The sequence below is a fragment of the Amblyraja radiata genome, chromosome 1, assembly GCF_010909765.2.
Source record: "Amblyraja radiata isolate CabotCenter1 chromosome 1, sAmbRad1.1.pri, whole genome shotgun sequence".
NCBI classification, from domain to species: domain Eukaryota; kingdom Metazoa; phylum Chordata; class Chondrichthyes; order Rajiformes; family Rajidae; genus Amblyraja; species Amblyraja radiata.
The window spans coordinates 59,189,514-59,213,411 of NC_045956.1; the positions used below are offsets into that span (position 1 = coordinate 59,189,514).

Here is a 23,898-nt window from a genome sequence, read left to right on the forward strand (position 1 = left end):
AGGAAGATGCAGCTTCCATTTCTGGGCAGGAGTGGAAGAGGGGGCACATAGACTGGTGTGTTTGGAATTAGAGTCATAAAGTGTGGAAACAGAGCCTTCGGCCCAACTTGCCCACACAGGCCAACATATCCCAGCGACTCTAGTCCCGCCTGCCTGTGTTTGGCCCAAGTCCCTCTAAATCTGTCCTATCCATGTACCTGTTTAATTGTTTCCTAAATGATGTGATAGTCCGTGCCTCAACCACCTCCTCCGGCAGCTTGATCCATACACCCACCACCATCTGTGTGAAAAGGTTACCCCTCAGACTCCTACGAAATCTATTTTCCTTCACAAACATATGCCCTCTGGTTCTCGATTCCCCTACTCTGGGTAACGGACTCTGTGCGTCTACTCGATCTATTCCTCTCATGATGTTACACACCTTTATAAAATCTCCCTTCATCCTCCTGCACTCCAGCCTACTCAACCTCTCCCTATAACTCAGACCCTCGAGTCCTGGCAACATTCTCATAAATCTTCTCTGTACCCTTTCCAGCTTGACAACATCTTTCCTATAACATGGTGCCCACAACTGAACACAATACTCTAAATGTGGCCTCACCAACATCTTATATAACTGCAACATGACCCCCCCCCCCCAACTTCTATACTCAGTGCCCTGACTGATGTCGGCCAATGTGTCAAAAGCCTTTTTGACCACCCTATCTATCTGTAATGCCACCTTCAAGGACCAATGTACCTGCACTCCTAGATCCCTCTGTTCCATAACACTCCCCAGAGCCCTGTAACCTGTAGGTAAATTATACAACATAGGCACATAGATATGCTGGGAATGGAGGGATATGGATCATGTGCAGGTAGATGAGATTAGTTTAACCTTAAGTCTTGATTCCCGATTAGTAAGGGTGTCAAAGGTTATGGGGAAAAGGCAGGAGAATAGTGTTGAGAGGGAAAGATAGATCAGCCATGAAGCCAGTAGATCCGATGGGCCGAACGGCCTAAGTCAGCTTCTATGACTTATGAACTTAGCATCATGTTCTGCACAGAGATTGTGGGCCAAAGGGCCCAGTTCCTGGCAGGCTACGCCATCGAGAACAAAAGGGGACCCAGCGGGGGGCTGCAAAGAATGAAGAGCGACCTGCCAAGGGGGGGTGGGCTGGGGGGCACCGAGAACAAAGGGGAACCACGTGTGGCGGCAGGTCTGGTTACAAGAAGGTACTAGGATCTCATGAAACTTTGTCTGCGGCAGAAATGTGACGACTCTTCGAGTACTGTCTCGGTGTAGTCTGCGGTTTGATTTTACCGGAGTGTATGCAAAAACAAAGAATTTGAAGAAACAAAGAACTGTACCTAGGTACATGTGATGATGAAGTATCATTGAATCCTGCACTGTGCTGTACTGTACTGCTTGCTCTATGGTACAGTGACCTCCTTGAAAAAATTCAATCTGGTTTGTCAGACAGGATTGCCCTTAAATCTATGCCGACTATCCTTGATCAATCCTCGACTCTCCAAATGAAAATTGCTCCTGTCCTTCAGAATTTCTCCAATAATCATCCTACCACTTTTGTTAGACTCATAGGCCGTAAATTCTCAGGCTCTATTCGGCTGCCTTTCCTGAATGAATGGCCCCATTGGGTGTCCTCCAGTCTGGCATCTCTTCTATGGCCAGAGAAGACATCTATCAGAGCCCCAGAAATCTTCTCCCTTGTCTCTCATGGTGGCTGGAGGCATCTGATCAAGCCTTGGGGATTTATTTGTGGAAGTGCAGGAGGTTGAGGAGTGATTTTATGGCATCGTCAAGAGTGAGGGGGAGCAGCCAGAGGTTGGTGTGTATGTTGGCATAAACGATACAGGTAGGAAGAGGAAGGAGGTTCTGCAACACGAGTTTACGGAATTGGGTAAAAGACTGAAAAGCAAGACCTCCAGGGTAATGATCTCAGGGATTGCTTCCAGTATCTCATGCTAGTGAAGATAAGAAAGGGAAGATAAGGGAAATGAGTGTGTGGCTGAGGATTTAGTGCAGGGGGCAGGGATTTAGATTTCTGAATCATTGGGATCTCTTCTGGGGCAAGGGTGACCTGCATAAAAGGGACGGGTTGCACCTAAACTGGAGGGGGACCAACATCCTAGCGGGAAGGTTTGCTAATGTTACACGGGAGCCTTTAAACTGGATTGGCAGGGGGGTGGGATCTCGTGCAGGACAGAGGCACATGAGAGGATAGACGTTAGTATGGAGGGTGGTGTGGGAAAAATTAGTGGACAGAATAAGCAGGTAAAAGGCAGAGAGCGAGGAAGGAGGGTTGGTTTCAACTGCACGTATTTTAATGCAAGGGGCCTGATGGGTAAGGCAGATGGGCCTAGGGCATGGATAGGTACGAGTGACTGGGACGTTGTAGCCATGACTGAAACCTGGTTAAGGGAGGGGCAGGACTGACAGCTCAATGTTCCAGGGTACAGGAGCTTCAGGAAAGACAGGGGTGAGGGAAAAAGAGGGAGGGGGAGGGGGTGCATTGTTGGTTAAGGAGGATGTCACGGCAGTGATCAGAGGTGACATTACAGACGGTTCGTCTAGTGAGGCTATATGGGTGGAGCTGAGAAACAAGAAAGGTATGGTCACCATGTTGGGGGTGTACTACAGACCCCCGAATAGTCAACGGAAATTAGAAGAGCAAATGTGTCAGGAGATTGCAGACAGCTGCAGCTCAAAAAAGGTTATTGTCGAAGGGGATTTTAACCGTCCCAATATAGACTGGGAAAATCATAGCATAAAGGTTAAACAGGGTGCAGTTCCTCAAAAGAGTTCAGGAGAGTTTTCTTAAGCAGTATGTAGAGGCCCCCACACATGAGAGTGCAATGCTGGATCCAGTATTGGGAAATAGGGAAGGGCAAGTTAATGAAGTGTGTGTGGAGGAGCCTTTTGGGACCAGTGACCACAGTTTGATTAGGTTATGGGGAGTGATTCTATGGCAGGGATTATGGATTATCGATTATGGATAGGGACAAAGATGCTCAAATGGGTTGAGGCCAACTTTGAGGGTATGAGAGAAGGTCTTGCTCAAGTTGACTGGAGCAGGTTATTTGAGGGGAAAGGAACATCAGCTAAGCGGGATGTTTTTAAAAGCGTGCTGACGAAAGCTCAGGATATGTACTGTACATCCCCGTTACAGTGAAGGGCAAACGTAAGGAAGCTTCGCTGACGAGGAAAATTGAGGCATTGGTCAAAAACAAGAAGGATGCATGGGACAGGTATAGGCCGCTGGGAAAATGGGCCAGGAGATAGCTCTAGCGGGTAGCATTAAGAACAATCCAAAAGGTTTTATTAATACATAAGGGGGAAACGGGTAACTAGAGAGAGTGGGGCCTTTCAGGAATCAAAGCGGTCACCTCTGTGTGGAGCCACAGGAGATGGGCAAGGTCCTCAATGTGTATTTCTCCTCTGTATTTATCGAGGAGAAAGACAGTAGGACGGAGGAAATTGGGGCAGTCAATGGAAGTGTCTTGAGAGCAGTCAGTGTTACCATCATAGACACATAGAAAATAGGTGCAGGAGTAGGCCATTCGGCCATTCGAGCCTGCACCGCCATTCAATATGATCATGGCTGATCATACTTCGAAGAAGTACTGAAGGTACTGTCGTGTTTGAAGGTAGACAAATTTCCAGGGCCTGATCACATATATCGGAGGGCATTGTGGGAAACTAGACAGGAAATTGCGCGAGCCCTGGTTGAAATTTACGAGTCATTCTTAAATACAGGAGAGGTGCTGGAGACTGGAGGGTGGCAAATGTTGTACCTCTTTTCCGGAAGGGCTGCAGGGAAAATGCTGGGAACTATAGGCTGGTGAGCTTAACATCTGTAGTTGGAAAGTTACTAGAGAGTATTCTGAGGGATAGGTTATACAGGCATTTGGATGGGCAAGGGCTGATTAGGGATAGTCAGCATAGTTTTGTGCGTGGGAGGTCGTGTCCCACAAATCTGATTGATTTTTTTGAAGACGTGACCAAAACGATCGATGAGGGCAGAGCTGTAGATGTTGTGTACATGGACTTCAGTAAGGCGTTCGACAAGGTTCCGCATGGTAGGCTGCTCTGGAAGGTTAGATCACATGGTATCCAAGGAGAGAGCTGAATGGATAGCAAATTGACTCCATGGAAGGAAGCAGAGGGTAACGGTGATGGTGAAAGGCTGCTTCTCCGACTGGAGGCCTGTGACTAGTGGTGTGCCTCAGGGTTCGGTGCTGGGATTTAAATGATTTAGATGAGAACATACAGGGCAAGATTAGCAAGTTTGCTGATGATACAAAAGTGAGTGGTTTTGCAGATAATGAAGATGGTTGTGAACGATTGCAGCAGGATCTGGATCGATTGGCCAGGTGGGCGGAGGAATGGTTGATGGAATATAATACAGAGAACTGTGAGGTGTTCATTTTGGGACGTCGAACAAGGGTAGGACCTACACAGTAAATGGTAGGCCTCTGGGTAGTGTTGTAGAGCAGAGGGATCTAGGAGTACAGGTGCATGGTTCCTTGAAGGTTGAGTCGCTGGTAGATAAGGTGGTCAAAAAGGGTTTTGATACTTTGGCCTTCATCAGTCAGAATATTGAGTATAGAAGTTGGGAGGTCATGTTGCAGTTGTATAAGATGTTGGTGAGACCGCATTTAGAATATTGTGTTCAGTTCTGGGCACCATGTTATAGGAAAAATATTGTCAAGCTTGAAAGGGTACAGAAAAGAGGATGTTGCCAGGACTAGTGTTTGTGTGCTATAGGGAGAGGTTGAGTAGGCTGGGCCTCTATTCCATGGAGTGCAGGAGGATGAGGGGGAATCTTATAGAGGTGTACAAAATCATGAGAGGAATGTATCATGTAGATGCACAAAGTCTTTTGCCCACAGTAGGGGAATCGAGGACCAGAGGACATAGGTTCAAGGTGAAGGGGAAAAGATTTACTGGGAATCCGAGGGGTAACTTTTTCACACAAAGGGTGGTGGGTGTAAGAAACAAGCTGCCAGAAGAGGTAGTTGAGGCTTGGAATATCCCATTATTTAAAACATAGACAGGTACAAGGATCGGACAGTTTTGGAGGGATATGGACCAAACGCAGGCAAGTGGGACTAGTGCAGCATTTCTGGAGAAAAGGAATAAGTGACATTTTAGTTCGAGGAGGAACTTCTTTAGTCAGAGGGCTGTGGAGGCCAAGTCAGTTGATATTTTTAAGGCAGAGATAGACAAATTATTGATTAGAACAGGTGTCATGGGTTATGGGGAGAAGGCAGGAAAATGGGATTAGGAGGCAGACATTAGTCATGATTGAATGGCGGAGTAGACTCGATGGGCCGAATGGCCTAATTCTATTCCTATAAATTGTGAGCTTGTGAACTTATGAAAGTTGAAACCATGAATATTGGGGTTGAAACTGCAACAAATAATCAAGTTGAAACCCCACATATTGGGGGTTGAAACCCCTACTATTGGGGAGAGTTGAAAACTCCACTATTAGGAAAGTTGAAATCTCTATCAATATCCTACTTTCTTTGATGATGGAGTGGAAACACTTTCAGTACCTCAGTCTGGTTCTCACAAATCCTCCCTGATGGACCACTTGAGAAATGGGTTTCTGCTCACCTCATGGCTGGAAGAGCTCATTTGGTCCGCTGCGGAGTTGAGGCTGGAATACAAAGTCTGATCATTAGGGCTGGTTTCTGAAGATGAAAACGGAGAAAGAATCCCGGGTGATTTGGAGAGTCTGAGTACATAACTTTACAGATAACACTCAGTAATAAGAAGTTCATTGCTGTTGGCACACTCCACAACCTCAGGACATCCCAAAGCATTTTACAGTCAATGAAGCACTTTTAAAGTGTAATCACTGCTATAAAAGAGGAAGTAATGTTGTAATATTTTATGCCATAAAACATAACATGATCTAACTGGCTATTTATCAGGACTGCTATAAAAATTTTGAGACACACCATATATAGTTTATTCATTTAAATGTATGGCCATTTATTATATTGGCAGGACATTTAACATATGAATCTTATTTAAATGTTATAATGCAAATTAAATCATGAGTTAATTGAATACAACATTCTGGGGTAATTAAGGGAAGTGGAAGGGGAGGGGGGAGGAGATGGGGGAGAAGGGGGGAGGGAGGGGAGGGAGGGGAGGGAGGGGAGGAGGGGAGAAGAATTACTTTCATTGGTGGAAATCAGTAACCAGAGCGCACAAATTTACAAAATGGTTTTAAAACACAGTGTGGACACAAGGACTGTTTGCACAGAGCTGGTTACTTTGATCTTAACTGCACTGAAAGGCAGGTGGTCAGATTATTAAAGGGCCAGTCCCACTTGTGCGTCATTTGCGCGTCAGGCAGATGGCGCACAAAGATTTTGTACATCCCCAAATTCTAGGGCGCCGCGCATGACCGCTCGTCACTGCCTACAGGGCCTGTCCCACTTGGGCTTCATTTGCGTGTCATTTACGTGACATCATTTACGCGTCACGACGCAGGACGCGCGCATGGAGTGCATTACAGAGCATGGTGTGTGGTGACGTAGGCAGTGGCGCGCGCTCGCACGCGGCGCCCCAGGATGTTGGGATGTACAAAATCTTCACGTGACGCGCAAATGATGCCCAAGTGGGACAGGGCCTTACGTCACCACGCACCATGCGCGCGTAATGCGCACCATGCGCACATCAGGTGCGCGTCACCACGCGTGCGTCATGACGCGTAAATTATGTCGTGCAAATGACGCGCAAGTGGGACAGGCCCTTAAGACAAATAGGAGCAGGAGTATATGGATATGGTCCAAACACAAGCAAATGTGACTAGCTTAAATGTGCATAAGAAGGAACTGCAGATGCTGGAAAATCGAAGGTAGACAAAAATGCTGGAGAAACTCAGCGGGTGAGGCAGCATCTATGGAGCATAGGAAATAGGCAACGTTTCGGATCGAGACACTTCTTCAGACTGAAATGTGCATCTCAGTCAGCATGAAAAGGTTAGGCCGAAGGGCCAATTTCTGTCTGCCATACAATTCAAATAGATTATAGCTGGACATATCCATGTTTCAAACTCCATTTAATGGGCTTTTCCTCATAATGTGACCCCCCCCCCCCCCATCCCCAAAGTCCCCTAGTCTTGGCTATTTTCCATCACAGCCTCTACCACAGTGGCGTAGTTGGTAGAGCTACTGCCTCTCAGTGCCAGAGACCTGGTTTCGATCCTGACCTCCGTGGAGTTTGCACGGTCTGCTGTTGGTCCTCCCCGACCACGTTTGGTCCCATATCCTAATAAATCTTTCCAAACCATGTGCCTGTTCAAGAGTCTTTTACATGCTGTTATATTATCTGCCTCAACTACCGCCTCTGGCAGCTCGTTCCATACACCCACCACCCTTTGTGTTCAACGTTGCCCCCTTAGGTTCCCTGTTAATCTTCCCCACTCAGCTTAAACCTATTTCCAAGAAAGATCTCAACCTGAAAAGTCACCTATTCCTTTTCTCCAGTGATACAGTCTGACCCGTTGAGTTACTCCAGCTTGTTGTGTCTATCTTTGGTTGAATCGAGCATCTGCAGTTCCTTCCTACACATTTCATCAGCTCCACTGCAAAATCTCCTCAAGGTATGTCTACATTGAAGTTCTCCTCCTGTCTCCGAAGAGAGTTCTGCAACATCACTGCTCCCTCCCATCGATTCCTCCTGCTCTCCGACTCTGCAACTTTTTTGCATATTTTTCATTCATTCATTCTATATCTCTCTATATCACCGTCTATATCTCTTGCTTCCCTTTCCCCTGACTCTCAGTCTGAAGATGGGTCTCGACCCGAAACGTCACCTATTCCTTTTCTCCAGAGATGCTGCCTGACCCGCTGAGTTACTCCAGCATTTCAAAGGTTTAACGGTTCATTTCTTGTCACATAATAATAATAATAATAAATGTTATTTAATGGGCGCCTTTCCGACATCTCAAGGACACCTTGGTGTAGTGAAATTCAAGTTGCCATTGCAGCACATTAAAAAGAATACAAACATAACGATAGTAAAGAAATTTAAACATAAAAACGTCCCCCCACAATGGTTCCCACTGTGAGGGAAGGCACAAAGTCCAGTCCCCATCCCCATGTCCACCCATAGTGGGCCTATTTGAGGCCTCCGCAGTCGCCGCTACGGGGGCCGATGTTACAGGCCCTTCTCGCCGGGTGATGGTGCTCCGGCGTCGGGAGAACCCTCTCAGCGGCTTGGGACACCTGGAACGGCCGCATCCCTACCGGAGGCCGCGGCTTCCGAAGCCAACAGGCCGCGCTGGACGGAGCTCCACCACTGGCGATCTCGGCAAGAGATCCCAGGCTCCGCGATGTTTAAGGTCAGCGCCGCCGCCCGTGGCTGGCCGCTCTACAGTCCCGCAGCTCCGCGATGTTCATCGGCAGTCTCAGCTCACCGGAGCTCCAGCGCGACGACCCGGGTAAGGCATCGCTCGCTCCGCAATAGCGCTCCAGCGCTGTGCCGCCGCCGAAGCCGTGGTTCTGGCCGGTCCCGTCAGGAAATGCCGCTCCAGACCCCGATGGCAGGCCGCAAGTACGGGTCGAAGTTGCTGCTCAGAGGAAAGCAGCCCCCCCGTCCAGGTAGGGACTGAGAAATGCAGTTTCCCCCTTCCCACCCCCCATATAAAAGAGACTAAAACCTCCAACACAAAACACTTTAACTCACTAAAAATTAAAAAAAGAGGTGACAAAACGGACAGCTGCAGGCTGGGCAGCCATAACCATACCGGACGGCGCCCCCATTTTGCGTCAGTCGTATGTTACTGTCTATTTTATACTATTGCAAGTTGCCTATCACAGAGTACCTTCCTATTGGAGCCATGAGCAACACAGATTCACAGACACTTATAAACAGTGGTATTCTCCTAGGTTCAGAGGAAGCTTCTACATCTGCAGTGAGAAACCTGTAGAGACATCCAAGCGATATTTACCAACCATTGCAATGCCAGGTGCTGTGTTCTGCATGATAGGTTAGTCGAATAGTGCCGCTTCTACTATCCTGTTTTCTGTTCCTTATGTTTATCTCTGATATATTATGACCTTGAGACTCCGGGACCGGTTACCTTTAGGGCAGTACAGTGGCGCAGCTGGTAGAGCTGCTGCCTCACTGCGCCCGAGACCTGGTTTTGATCCTGACCTGTGTGGACTTTGCACGTTCTCCTGTTGACGCTGTGAGTTTCCATTGAGTTTCTTCCCAATATTTCCTGTTTCAAGTTGTGCCGATTTGTAAGTTCATTGGCCTCTGTAAATTGCCCCGAATGTGTAGAAAGAAAGTGGGATGACATAGAACTAGTGTGAACGTGTGATTGATGGTCAGCAACGACTTGATGGGCCGAAGGGCCTATTTCAATTCTGTATCTTTTGAGAAAAACTCTCTGGGGCAGAGAATTCCAAAGATTCATCATACGCAGGAAAGAAATTCATCCTCGTCTTCATCTTCAATGGACCTCCTCTTATTCTGAAATACCTGGCTGTTAGTATTTGGATTCCCTCATCAGGGTCAGCATGGTGGCGCAGCGGTAGAGTTGCTGCCTGACAGCGGCAGAGGCCCGGGTTCAATCCTGACTATGGGTGCTGTCCGCACAGAGTTTGTACGTTCTCCCCATGAATCCGGGTGCTCCGGTTTCCTCCAACATTGCAGGTTTGCAGCTTAATTGGCTTTGGTGAAGATTGTAAATCGTCCCTAGTGTGTAGGATAGCGCTTGTGTTCGGGGTGATCGGTACGTGGACTCGGTGTGCCAAAGGGCCTGTTTCCACACTGTATCTCTAAGGTAAAGTGAACTAAAGGAAACTAAACAGAGAATACATGTTCAATTGTCATATGTTCTGATAATGGAATAATTACATTTTTTCTTGCAGCAGCATGACAGGTCTATAAACGCAGTAGCCATAGATAACACATAATAAACAAACAAAAAAATAAATAAACTAATAACCCTAATACCGGTGCAAAAAGCCAAAGTCCTTAGTGCAACCAAAGAGACTACATTGTTCATAATTTAGTTTTGTTGTGCAGTGTTCAAGTTGTTGAACACTAGTTGATGGTTGTTAGGATGAAGCTATTCTTGAGCCTGGTAGTCACTGTTTTTAGACTCCTAAAGGAGTGAAATTAGTGAAATCTTCATCTCTGATGATGCTGACTCCCTTTTTGAGGCAGCGCCTCCAGTAGATCCCTTTGATGGCGGGGAGGTCAGTATCCGAGATGTTTGAGAATGATTTAGTGGGCTATTCAGTTCGCACTCAGTCACAGGTTTGTCTGGACTACAATTTATTTTGGCACACTGTGCAAAATACTTGCTATTCAGAATCTGTCTGCAGAGACAGATTCAATATATTTTTTTTACCTTTCTTGCTCTTTAGCAGACAGTGCCGTACATTATAGGGCCTCTTATCTACGTACTCAACTTGGCAGCAAGCTTTACCATCTGTCTTGTCAAAGTGCTTACTAAGGTAGATCGCTGACTGGGAAAGAACTGAGTTTAAAATGAAAGAAAAAGTAGGTTCAATATATCAAGAATAAAAATACGATCTTAGTGAACAATACTGCTAGTATCTCGGTTCTGGTTGGATTCTGAATTGATGGTTTTAACATTCAGACACAAATTCTGCTTAGAATGTAATAATCCTGGCACTTGAAAACAGTTTTCACCAGTGCATTTATTTCTAGTCTTTGATCTGTTTGACAAAGTACATTGTATATATGCAGCATCATCGCTGTGACAATCAAAAGTTCCTGTCAGACTTAATCAGGGAGAATTTGCAGCGTAAACTGTTTTTATATTGCGCATTGTAAATATTGCGCATTGCCCTATCACAGACCCAGTCGGAAGCTGCAAGACTGAAATAGGCCAATCAACCATGGTGTTTACGTACAACAAATAATCCTCCGTCATTTTCGCCACCTCCAACGTGACCCCACCACTCGCCACATCTTCCCATCTCCCCCCAAGTCTGCCTTCCGCAAAGACCGCTCCCTCCGCAACTCCCTTGTCCTTCCCTTCCCTCCCGTACCACCCCCTCCCCGGGCACTTTCCGTTGCAACCGCAAGAAATGCAACACCTGTCCCTTTACCTCCTCCCTCGACTGCATTCAAGGACCCAAGCAGTCGTTCCAGGTGCGACAGAGGTTCACCTGTATCTCCTCCAACCTCATCTACTGCATCCGCTGCTCTAGATGTCAGCTGATCTACATCGGTGAGACCAAGCGGAGGTTGGACGATCGTTTCGCCGAACAGCTCCGCATGGTCTGCAAGAACCTACCTGACCTCCCGGTGGCTCAGCACTTCAACTCCCCCTCCCACTCCGAATCCGACCTCTCTGTCCTGGGTCTCCTCCATGGCCAGAGCGAGCAACACCGGAAATTGGAGGAACAGCACCTCATATTCCGCTTGGGGAGTCTGCATCCTGGGGGCATGAACATTGAATTCTCCCAATTTTGTTAGCCCTTGCTGTCTCCTCCCCTTCCTTAGCCCTCGGGCTGTCTCCTCCCATCCCCCAGCCCTTGGGCTCCTCCTCCTCCTTTTTCCTTCCTTCTCCCCGCCACCCCCTATCAGTCTGAAGAAGGGTTTCGGCCCGAAACGTTGCCTATTTCCTTCGATCCATAGATGCTGCTGCACCCGCTGAGTTTCTCCAGCTTTTTTGTGTACCATGGTGTTTACGTATATGTCCTGGTGTTTAGGGTGATACTGTGGCGCAGAGGTAGAGTCGCTGCCTTGCAGCGCCAGAGAACCAGGTTTGATCCTGACTAAGGATCCAGACTACTGTCTGTACGGAGTTTGTACGTTCTCCCTGTGACCATGTGGGTTTCCTCCAAGTGCTCCGGTTTCCTCCCACACTCCAAAACAGGTTTGTAGGTTAATTAGCATCGGTAAAACATTTAATTGTCCCCAGTGTGTAGTGTACGAGGTGATCGCTGGTCAACATGGACTGAGTGGGCCAAACGGCCTGTTTCCGCGCTGCATCTCTAAGGTCTGCAAGTCGAAAGGTTCAAGAACAATCATTGATTTTGGTTTGTAAGAGAGAAGTAACTGAGCAAGGCCTTGGGGATAGAGTGGTTTCTCACAGAGTGTCGGCAAGGACTTAGTGAGCTATAATGACTAATAATAATCATAATAATAATAATAATAATAATTCCATGACACCAGTGCCAGACAGTGAGAAACATTTTTATAATACGAGGCATCAAAAAAGGCATCTTCATAATAGCGTCTCACAGAAATGCAACATAGAATTAAACCATTAATCGCCAAAAATACACACCTGAAAATAAACCTTCTGAATATAATTATGGGCCATTTAAAGCAAGTCAATAGATTGAAAAGTAATTCTACTTGTTCAACAGGCACAATCTCATGGCTATTGCAGGAGACTGTGGCCTCTGCATTTCTATCTGGCTGTACTCTTGTTTTCTGGAAAAATTAGTCAGCTGGTTGGCAGGTGGCCAAGACAATTATGCAGCCTGTGCTATCTTTTTTAAAGTTCTGACGTCTGATAAACCAAACGTTGATTACTTTTTATTTTCTGCCTTTCTGGTTAGCTCTGTGATTGTACAGCCAGCACCGATGGTGAACATGAGCTGGAGATTCTGTTTCTGGGGGACATTCATAGACTAAACTAATAGGAACCACACAGTTCCAAGAACCATTTAGCTGCCAGCTACAAGCTGAGCTGCAGACTCATGGTTTTATGCCAATTGGGATAAAGTGATATCATTTGCAAATCACAGTGCAAGATCATGACAGGACCTTCCATCCATTCTTACACAAACTAGCATTTTATTTATCTTTCTCTGAAAGTCCAAGTACACATGGCCTTTGCAGGAGTGTGCATTTGGGTCATTCTTGGTGAAAAGGCAAGAATCTAGGTTGATGGAGCAGGAACCAGTTTCCCATTCAGCTTCCTGTGTGCAGCCTGCCCCCATGTGGGGATCAGCAGGATTGCAGCTCCCAGTGACTCAGTTCAAAGCAAGACCAAGTGAACCAGCCTTGAAATTATTACGTCTCGGAGCCAATTCTGCAAAATGTTTAATTCTCATAGGTTAGACTTTTTCACTTGGACACACACAGACGCACATATACACAGATACACACATGTGCATGTACACATACACGGACACAAACATGCACACATACATATCCCCACAAATACACAGATACACACACAAGCACACATACATGCACACGTACATGGACACACACACAGATACACACACATTTGCACTGACACAAATATACACAGCTATATACACACACACACACACACACAAAATAACACATGCATGCGCACACACACACACACATACAAACACAGACACTCGCACATAGATTTGCACTTACACAAATACACAGCTATACATAATGACACATATGCATGCACACACATACCACTCACACATAAACACATATGCACACCACACAAACAAACTGTACCCCAGCACGCATATAAACCCATGCTTTCATACACAGATCTACAAACATACAAATTTACATATGCACATGCAAACACAGACTGCACCCCTACACACACACATATATTTTACATATAGACCCCTGCATTAAATATACATGCATGCACACACATGTAGACACCCATACTTGTACACGTCCACACACACACATGTATATATGCATGTGCATACACATATAGGTTGTGTAGGAAGGAACTGTAGATGCTGGTTTAAACCAAAGATAGACACAAAATGTTGGAGTAACTCAGCGGGACAGGCAGCATCTCTAACCAGAGATGTTGCCTGTCCTGCTGGGTTACTCCAGCATTTTGTGTCTATATCATATATATTGTGTCAGCTGTAACTTGTTTCATTTCTGAATCGGAAGCCTCTGGTCGACGAGTCAAAGTATAGAAGTGAGATTGACCGATTGACCAAATGGTGCCAGCACAATAACCTGGTGCTCAACACCAGCAAAACCAAGGAACTGATTGTAGACTTTGGAAGGGTTACGATAGGGACCCACAATCCCGTTTATATCAACGGGACGATGGTGGAAAGAGTCAAGAACTTCAAATTCCTGGGCGTGCATATTTCCGAAGATCTCTCCTGGTCCCAGCACACTGATGCAATTATAAAGAAAGCACATCAGCGTCTCTACTTCCTGAGAAGATTACGGAGAGTCGGTATGTCAAGGAGGACTCTCTCGAACGTCTACAGGTGCACAGTAGAGAGCATGCTGACCGGTTGCATCGTGGCTTGGTTCGGCAACTTGAGCGTCCAGGAGCGGAAAAGGCTGCAAAAAGTTGTAAACACTGCCCAGTCCATCATCGGCTCTGACCTCATTACCATCGAGGGGATCTATCGCAGTCGCTACCTCAAAAAGGCTGCCAACATCATCAAGGACCCACACCATCCTGGCCACACACTCATCACTCCACTGCCATCAGGAAGAAGGTACAGGAGCCTGAAATCTGCAACATCCAGGTTTAGGAACAACTACTTCCCCACAGCCATCAGACTATTAAGCACAACTTCAAACAAGTTCTGAACTATAACAGCCTATTGCACTTTATCTGTTTATTTATGTGTATATATATGGTCCATGGTGAACTGTTCTGTATTTATGCCTACAATATTCTGTTGTGCTGCAGCAAGCAAGAATTTCATTGTCTAATCTGGGACACATGACAATAAACTCTCTTGACTAGACTTGGTTTAAGTTAGACACACAATCTCAGCTTTGTAGGGGATCTTGTCATGGAGTCACAGAGTCTAAAGGGCCTGTCCTGTGTGACTGACGTATCAGGGTCGCCGAAAGATTTTGAACATTTCAAAATCCAGCGGCGACACAAAACGAATGTTGCGACACTTGCGGAAACACCGAGCGTCAATACGTCATCACGCCGCGTCACCGCCACATCACGCTACGACTGTTTCGGTGACCTGATACGTCAGTCAATGATGCCGACAGTCGCTGAAAAATCTCCAAGAGGGGCAGGCCCTATAGCGTCAAAGAGTCACAGACTCATACATTGTGGTAACAGGCCCCTCGACCCAACCTGCCCATGCCCACCAACATGCCCCATCTAAACTAGTCCAACCTGTCTACTTTTGGCCCATGTCACTCTAAACCTTTCCTATCCAACTACCTGTCTAAATGTTCCTTAAATGTTGCGATGGTACCTGCCTCAACTACCTCCTCCAGCAGCTTGTTCCATACACACACCACCGTTTGTATAAAAAGTTACCCCTCAGGTTCCTATTAAAACTCCCCCCCCTTTCACCTTAAACCTATGTCCTCCAGTTCTTGATTCCCCTACTCTGGGCAGAAGGCTCTGTGCATTTACCTGACCTATTCCTCTCCTCTTTACCTGATCTCTTCCTTGTACTCTATAATATCACCCCACATCCTTCTGCGATCCAAGGAATAGAGTCCTTACCTGCTCAACCTGTCCCTATAGTTCAGGCCCTCGAGTATGTCAGAAGAGATGTGAACACTACTCCCTCTGGCTAACATTGAAGCACCATCGGGACGACAGATGGCACAATGGGCTAAGTGTTCGGCTGGCAACCGGAAGGTAGCCGGTTCGAATCCCGATTGGAGTGCATACTGTCGTTGTGTCCTTGGGCAAGACACTTCACCCACCTTTGCCTGTGTGTGAATGTGTGTGAATGTGTGTGAGTGACTGGTGGTGGTCGGAGGGGCCGTAGGCGCAGATTGGCAGCCACGCTTCCGTCAGTCTGCCCCAGGGCAGCTGTGGCTACAGAAGTAGCTTACCACCACCGAGTGTGACTGAGGAGTGAATGAATAATGCGATGTAAAGCGCCTTGAGTATTAGAAAGGCGCTATATAAATCCCATCCATTATTATTATTATTTAGAAGAAGAGCCAGCAAGTCTTCCTGATCTCAGTTTGTTCATCAGTCGACAGAAGAAAAACTCAATATTCAGTCACTAATGCATCGCTGAGAGTGGGCGGTTGATGTGTGAAAACTTTGCCTGCCGCGTTTACCACATTACAGAGACACAGACGAACAAAATTTAATAGCTGGAATACACTTAGGACCTTTGTAAATGGGATGCAAAAGGTGCTATAAAAATAAATCTTTGTTTTAATGTTCAACTACATGTGTATGTTTTGTATTCATAATATAATATGCACATTTGCACCCAAACACCCATTTGTCCATACATATTTGTAAAACATATGCTCATGTCTATACTTGTATACAAAAATGAGTGCATACAAATGCATATTTATAAAATATGTATGCACTTGTATATTTACATAAATACAATACAGCCACAAAAGACCATAAATGCTGGAATCTGGGGCAAAAAAACAAACTGCTGGAGGAACTCAGTGGGGCAGGCAGCATCTATCAGTCCAGAGGAAGGGTCTTGCCTCAAAACATCAACTGTTCATTTCCCTCTTCAGGTGCTGCCTGACCCATTGAGTTCCTCCAACACATTGCGCTTTTCTCAAGGTTCCAGCAGCTGAAGTCCCTTGTGTCTCTTCCTACTTGATTAATCTCACTGAAATTCACCATGAATAACCTCTTTTCGCTCTCGCCACCTGCTTCATCTCTCCAAATTGAGAAGGCTCCAACCAGGTCCACTTCACAATCAAAACGCAAATGGACATGTTTTTTGCGACATACAATATACACACATATGGAAATCTATGCACATGACATTGTTGTGGTAACAAACTGCTTCAAGTATGGTGACATGGAAATAGAACATTGAACAAAAACATGCCCTTTGCCACACAAAGTCCATGCCGAACATGATGCCAATATAAACAAATCTTATCTGCCTGCACATGATCCTTAACCTCTGGCATTCCAACCTCTCTGTGTAGCTACTACCCTCTAATCTTGTAGACTCTCTCTTAATCTTCCACATCCTTCCTGTAATGGGACGAGCAGAATGGCATCTACATGTATGATCTGGACGTGAACATATCACTTGGGCATGAATGTAGACGAGCTGGTTGGTAAATTTGCAGACAACGCCAAGATTGCTAGAGCCATGGACAGTAAGAAGGCTGTCCTAGTATACAAAGAGTACTGCAAAACCTGGCACCTAAAACCAAGCCCAGAAAAAACGGTCTCCAGTGTGTTCCACCTCCATAATGCAGAAGCCACAAGAGAACCAAACATCTATCTGAGCAGGACCAAACTGAAGTATGCCCCCACTCCAACCTACCTCGGAGTGACCCTTGACAGGACCCTATCCTTCAAGGAACATCTCAAAAAAACAGCAGCTAAGGTGAAGTCCAGAAACAATCTCCTCAGTAAGCTTGCTGGCTCAAAGTGGGGGGCAGCAGCCCCCACACTGCGCATTTCAGCACTAGCCCTTGCATTTTCTTCAGCCGAATATTGTGCCCCTGTTTGGTCCAGGTCATCCCACACACACCATGTGGACACCCAATTGAACTCAACAATGAGGATCATCACAGGAACAATCCGCTCAACACCACTCCCCTGGCTCCCTGTCCTATCCAACATAGCCCCTCCACACATCCGGCGAGTAGTCCTCACTCAAAGGATGCTCCAAAAGACCAAAAACTCCCCTCACCTGCCAATTCACATGGACATCTTCAACCCACCCACTGCTCGACTTCCATCTAGACGACCAATTTGGAAGAACCCACCACCAGCTGATTTCACCATCCAATCAGCTTGGAAAAAGGAATGGGAGTCCAAGGACGTCCCAAATAAACATCTGGTGTCAGACCCCACCCTACCAGTCCCTGGCACCAATCTCCCAAGGAAGCAGTGGACGACGCTGAATAGATTCAGGACTGGACATGGCCCCTGCTTGGCCAGCCTTCACAAATGGGGCAGCAGCCCAACCCCACGGTGTGCTTGTGGAGAGCAGCAAACAATGCAACACATCATTGAAGCATGCCCTCAACAAAGACTCAAAGGAGGACGTGTCACCCTTCATACAGCAGATCAAGAGGCAACTGCTTGGCTAAAGGACTTTGCATTCGCTAAATAAATAAAATAGTATACAGCGGGATAGAGAATATCTGGAAGAAATGGCACATGTTTAATCTGAGCAAACTGTGAGGTGTTGCATAATGTATGGATATGAATGTTTATATACAAATTGTTTGTGTGACTTGGATATGAATGTAGATATATGAATGTATGTACACACATATATATATATACACATGTACGCTGTATAATGTATGATTTGTATCTAATATATATACATATACACATATGTGTGATACATATAGTGAGATAGGGATATATATATATATATATATACACATACATATACACATACATATATACATACATACATACATACATACATACATACATACATATGTACATGCATACATACATACATACATACGTACATACATACATACATACATACATACATACATACATACATACATACATACATACATACATACATACAGTACATACATTAAAAAATCACTGGAATCATCCATCCACAGTGTTTTCTTCTCTTCTTTCACTCTAGGATCCTAGAGCTTCTACAACACGGAGACCTTGACATCCTGAAGCACAAGTGGTGGCCAAAGACGGCGCAGTGTGACATCTCCACCCCATCCAGGGCTCAGCAGAAGGGCAGTGCGCTCGATCTGGCCAGCTTTGCTGGGGTCTTCTGCGTACTGGCTGCCGGGATCATCCTGGCCTGCCTCATCGCCATCGTGGAAAACTGGTGGAACAGGCGTAAGGGATCGCGGGCCCCATCCAAGGAGGTAAATCCCTGCTGCTGTCACCACATTAGCCCCCTCCCATGCAAAGTCTCCACCTCTGCGTAGGGCCTGTGCATCTGAAGAGAGTGGTTCTATGTGCAGCTTCACGCAGTGTGTGGTGGTAAAAAGACCTTGAATGAGGACGTAGGTCTAGAGGGACAAAACTGCACACTTGTGGGACAGGCAGATTGTCAGATGGGCAGGACCAAGTCGAATGTTACTCCATTCTCTGGAGTTTAGAAGAACGTTATGGAAACATAACAGGGTATAGGCAAGGTGAGAAAGGAGTCATTTAACAGGGACCTCTGAGCCAACTGTATCTCTAAACTAAACTAAACTAAACTAAACAGACTGAACCTCAATCTGAAGAAGGGTTTCGGCCCAAAACGTTGCCTATTTCCTTCGCTCCATAGATGCTGCTGCACCCGCTGAGTTTCTCCAGCACTTTTGTCTACCTTAAACTAAACTAAACTTTTTTCACAGACAATAGTCCATATTTGGAATGAACTGCCAGAGACAGCTATAGAAACAAATACAATTACAGCATTAAAAAAGACATTTGGACAGATATATGGACAGGAAGAATTTAATGAGATGTAGGCCAAATGCAGGCAATTGGGGAAAATAGAGATATTATATGGTCCAAAGGCCCTTTAGTTTTTAGACTTTAGATGCAGTGTGGTAAAAAAGCCCTTTAGTCCACCGAGTGTGTGATTTTCACTGCACCTCAGTACACCTGATAATAAACTAAAACTAGAGTTTACCTCCATTCACTACATAACCATGTGCCAATCCAAAAGGTTCTTAAAAGCCACTGATGTAACAGCCTCCACCACCCACCCCCAGTAATGCATCCCAGGCACTCAGCATCCTCTGGGTAAGAAATGTGCCCCTCACTTCTTAAAGCAGTGCCCCTAGTATTTTATTTTTTATCAATCATGGGAAGAACATTCTGATCGTCTACCCCAGTGGTTCCCAACCTTTTTTAGCTCATGGCCCTCTTGGGTTCTTTAATTTTTCTGTGCCCCCCCCCCCCGACATTATTAGCGGAAAAAAGGTGGCCCCCTTCATTGAACCTGTGGCCCCCTAAATCCCCAAATTTTTCTGTGGCCCCCCCCTGAGATCTGCCATGGCCCCGGGTTGGGAATCACTGGTCTACCCTATCTATGCATCTCATAATTTTACATACTTCCATCAGATTTCCTCAAAACATCCAAAGCTCCAGAGAAAACAATCCAAATAATCCATAATCTCCCATTGTAGCTGAAACCCTCTAATCCAGGCAGCATTCTAGTAGTCCTCCTCTGCACGCTCTCAAAAGCCACTGCATCCTTCCTGTAATGGGGTGACCAGAATTTCACTCAATGCTCCGAATGCTGCCTGACCAAAGTCCGATAAAACTGCATCATAATTTCTTGACTCTTATACTCAATGCCACGACCAATAAAAGCAAGCATGATATTAGCCTTTTTGGTTGTTCTGCCCTGTGTCATTGATTGGACAGGTTTAGAAGGACATTGTCCAAAACACAGGCAGGTGGGACTAGTGTGGGCCAAGGGGCCTGTTTCCACGCTGTACAACTCTATGTCACAGTGAATCCGGGTTCTGCGCTGTTTTATACCAATGTAGCATAGAGATTTATAGTAAATACTTAATTTACATTTTTGGATTTGTGTTACTATTTGAAGACTAGTCTATAATTTCCCCCCCCCTCCCCCTCACTTCCCCCCCTCCCTCCGCCTCTCACCCCCCCTCTCACCCCTCCTCCCCCCCGTGTGGTTAGTGTGTGTGTGACGCCGCAGGCCCCGCCCATCAACCACGCTTTGAGGGGACGGGACCCAAGGGGTCCCCCTTGGTCTGGTTTTCTATAAAAATGTTGAATTAACGGTCTTTATTTTATAACTTTTTCTTTCTGCGTTTAATTGTTATCCTTTACCATTTTAAAGCCGTTTCTACACAGTGGGATGGAGAACAAGGTGTACAATTTGGTAGGTATCTGGAATCAGAATCAATAGATGGGATGGGGTAATGTGGCATTACTATACTCTGGGAGTATGGTGAAGGGTCTACAGTGCCCTCCATAATGTTTGGGACAAAGACCCATCATTTATGTATTAGCCTCTGTACTCCACAATTTGAAATTTGTAATAGAAAAAATCACATGTGGTTAAAGTGCACATTGTCAGATTTTAATAAAGGCCATTTTTATACATCTTGGGTTCACCATGTAGAAATTACAGCAGAGTTTATACATAGTCCCCCCATTTCAGGGTACCATAATGTTTGGGACACAGCAATGTCATGTAAATGAAAGTAGTCATGTTCGGTATTTTGTTGCATATCCTTTGCCTGTATTGACTGCTTGAAGTCTGTGATTCGTGGACATTACCAGTTGCTGGGTGTCTTCTCTGACGATGCTCTGCCTGTATTGCAGCCATCTTTAGCTTATGCTTGTTTTGGGGGCTAATCCCCTTCAGTTTTCTCTTCAGAATATAAAAGGCATGCTCAATTGGGTTCAGATCTGGTGATTGACTTGGCCACTCAAGAATTGACCATTTTTTAGCTTTGAAAAATTCCTCTGTTACTTTAGCAGTATGTATGGGATCATTGTCTTGTAGAATGAACCGCCGGCCAATGAGTTTTGAAGCATTTGTTTGAACTTGAGCAGATAGGATGTGTCTATACATGTGTCTATGCCATCACTCTGATATAAGTTAATCTTCGTCTCATCTGTCCACAAGACCTTTTTCCAGAACTATGGTTGCTCTTTTAAGTACTTCTTGGCAAACTGAAACCTGGCCATCCTATTTTTGCGACTAACCAGTGGTTTGCATCTTGCATTGTAGCCTCTGTATTTCTGTTCATGAAGTCTTCTGCGGACAGTGGTCATTGACAAATCCACACCTGACTCCTGAAGAGTATTTCTGATCTGTCAGACAGGTGTTTGGGGATTTTTCTTTATTATAGAGAGAATTCTTCTGTCATCAGCTGTGGATGATTAGTAAGCTCACCAGTGCCCTCTTTTTTCTTAATGATGTTCCAAACAGTTGATTTTGGTAAGCCTAAGGTTTGGCTGATGTCTCTAACAGTTTTATTCTTGTTTCTCAGTCTCATAATGGCTTCTTTGACTTTCATTGGCACAACTTTGGTCCTCATGTTGATAAACAACAATAAAAGTTTCCAAAGGTGATGGAAAGGCTGGAGGAAAGACTAGGTGCTGAGAGCTCTCTTATACCTGCATTAAGGAGGCAATTAAACACACCTGAGCAATTACAAACACCCGTGAAGCCATGTATCCCAAACATTATGGTGCCCTTAAAGGGGGAGACTATGTGTAAACTTTGCTGTAAATTCTACATGGTGAAACGAAAATACATAATAATGGCCTTTATTAAAATCTGACAATGTGCACTTTAACCACATGTGATTTTTTTCTATTACCAATCTCAAATTGTGGCAAATAAATAATTAATGGGCCTTTGTCCCAAACATTATGGAGGTCACTGTTGGACCTAGAAGGTGCAGGGACGTAAGCCATGATGCACTGGGAAAATGGATAGAACTCTGGAGAAGGTCTGATAGAACACAGAAAGGGACAGAACAGTGGCACAGCTGCTAGAGCCACAGCCTCACAGTGCCAGAGACCCGGGTTCAATCCTGACCACTGGTGCTGTGCGTGTGTGCGTGGAGTTTAGAGATTGAACATTCTACCTGTGACGACATGGGTTTTTCTCCGGGAGCTCCGGTTTCCACCCACATCCCAAAGACGTGTAGGTTTGTAGGTTAATTGGCCTCTGTAAATTGTCCCTAGTGTGTGGGGAGTGGATGAGAAAGTGGGATAACATAGAACTAGTGTGAACGAGTCATCAATGGGCAATGTGGACTCGAAGGGCCAAAGAGCCTATTTCCATGGTCTATCTTAAAACTAAACTAAATGAAGAATTGAGATGCACAAGTTCTTTAAAACTTGGAAGAGGGGAGAAGGGAGACAGGTGTCCACATCTGCCAACATTGGTTATGAGGATTCGCCGCGGATGATGAATTCACAATTTTTCAATTTGGGATGTAAACATTGGTGACAAGCCCAACGTTTATTGCTCGTCCATAATTGTGTGTGAGAAGGCAGCACAGTGGTGTCGCAGTAGAGTTGCTGTCTCACAGCATCAGAGACCCGGGTTTGATCCTGACTACGGGTGCTGTCTGAACGGAGTTTGTGCGTGTTCCCTGTGACCGAAAGGGTTTTCTCCGGGTGCTCCGGTCTTCCCTCACATTCCAAAGGTGTACAGGTTTACAGGTTTATAGAGAGTAGCTTTGTTAAGGTGTAAAAATTGTAAACTTGTTCCTCGTGTATGTAGGTAAGCGTACAGGGTGATCACGGGTCGGCATGGACTCGTGGGGTCAAACCGCCTGTTTCTACGCTATATCTCTAGTCTAAAGTTTAAAGAACAGCACCGGACAGCTTCTTCCTCTTGGTTATCTGGCTTCTGAATGATCCTTCCATAAGCTAGGGTACGGTCCGATTCACCTTTACGCCATTGTGGACATTTGACTTTGTCTATGGAACTGATGCTCTACAATGCTGAGAACTATATTCTGCATTCTGTATCTTCCCCTTGGCTCTATCTATTGTACTTGAGTTTGGTGTGATTGTATTTCTGTATAGTATTATCTGATTTCTTTGAATAGCATGCAAAACAAAGAGAATCTACATATATTTTTTGATAGTTGTAATGTACTGTTACATTTTCAAATCATTGCTAACCACAGAATGTTTGATTTTTAGTTTGGAGACACAAGGTGGAAACAGACCCTTTGATCCACCAAGTCCTCACCTACGAGCATTCACCCTGTGCGCCAGTTCTATCATACACACCAGGGACAATATACAGAGGCCATTTATCCTACAAACCCACACGGTATAAATGTGGGAGGAAACCTAGGCACCTGGAGAAAACACATGCATTCACAGGAAGTAGCTACAAACTCTGTACTGACAGCACCCATAGTTAGGATCGAACCCGGGTCACTGGTATTGTAAGGCAGCAACTCTACCACTGCACCATTGTGTTGCCCTGTAGGCTAGCATAAGATAATTTGCCTGTGATATTAATGCATTTAAATCGCCTTCTATTACACTTGATTGGCTCAGTACAACA

General features: G+C 45.5%; 1 protein-coding gene across 2 annotated transcripts in view; it reads left to right on the top strand.

Annotated features, from left to right (window-relative positions):
• grid2 (glutamate ionotropic receptor delta type subunit 2) overlaps positions 1–23,898 on the top strand; it is a 938,240-nt gene that overhangs the window by 909,376 nt on the left and 4,966 nt on the right. The window contains exons 15-16 of one of the 2 annotated variants that reach the window (XM_033022403.1): positions 18,505–18,745; positions 20,689–20,730. In XM_033022403.1, coding sequence (XP_032878294.1) covers positions 18,505–18,745; positions 20,689–20,730 — 283 coding nt within the window. The remainder of the gene's footprint in view (positions 1–18,504; positions 18,746–20,688; positions 20,731–23,898) is intronic. The other variant, XM_033022410.1, reaches the window with a different exon arrangement.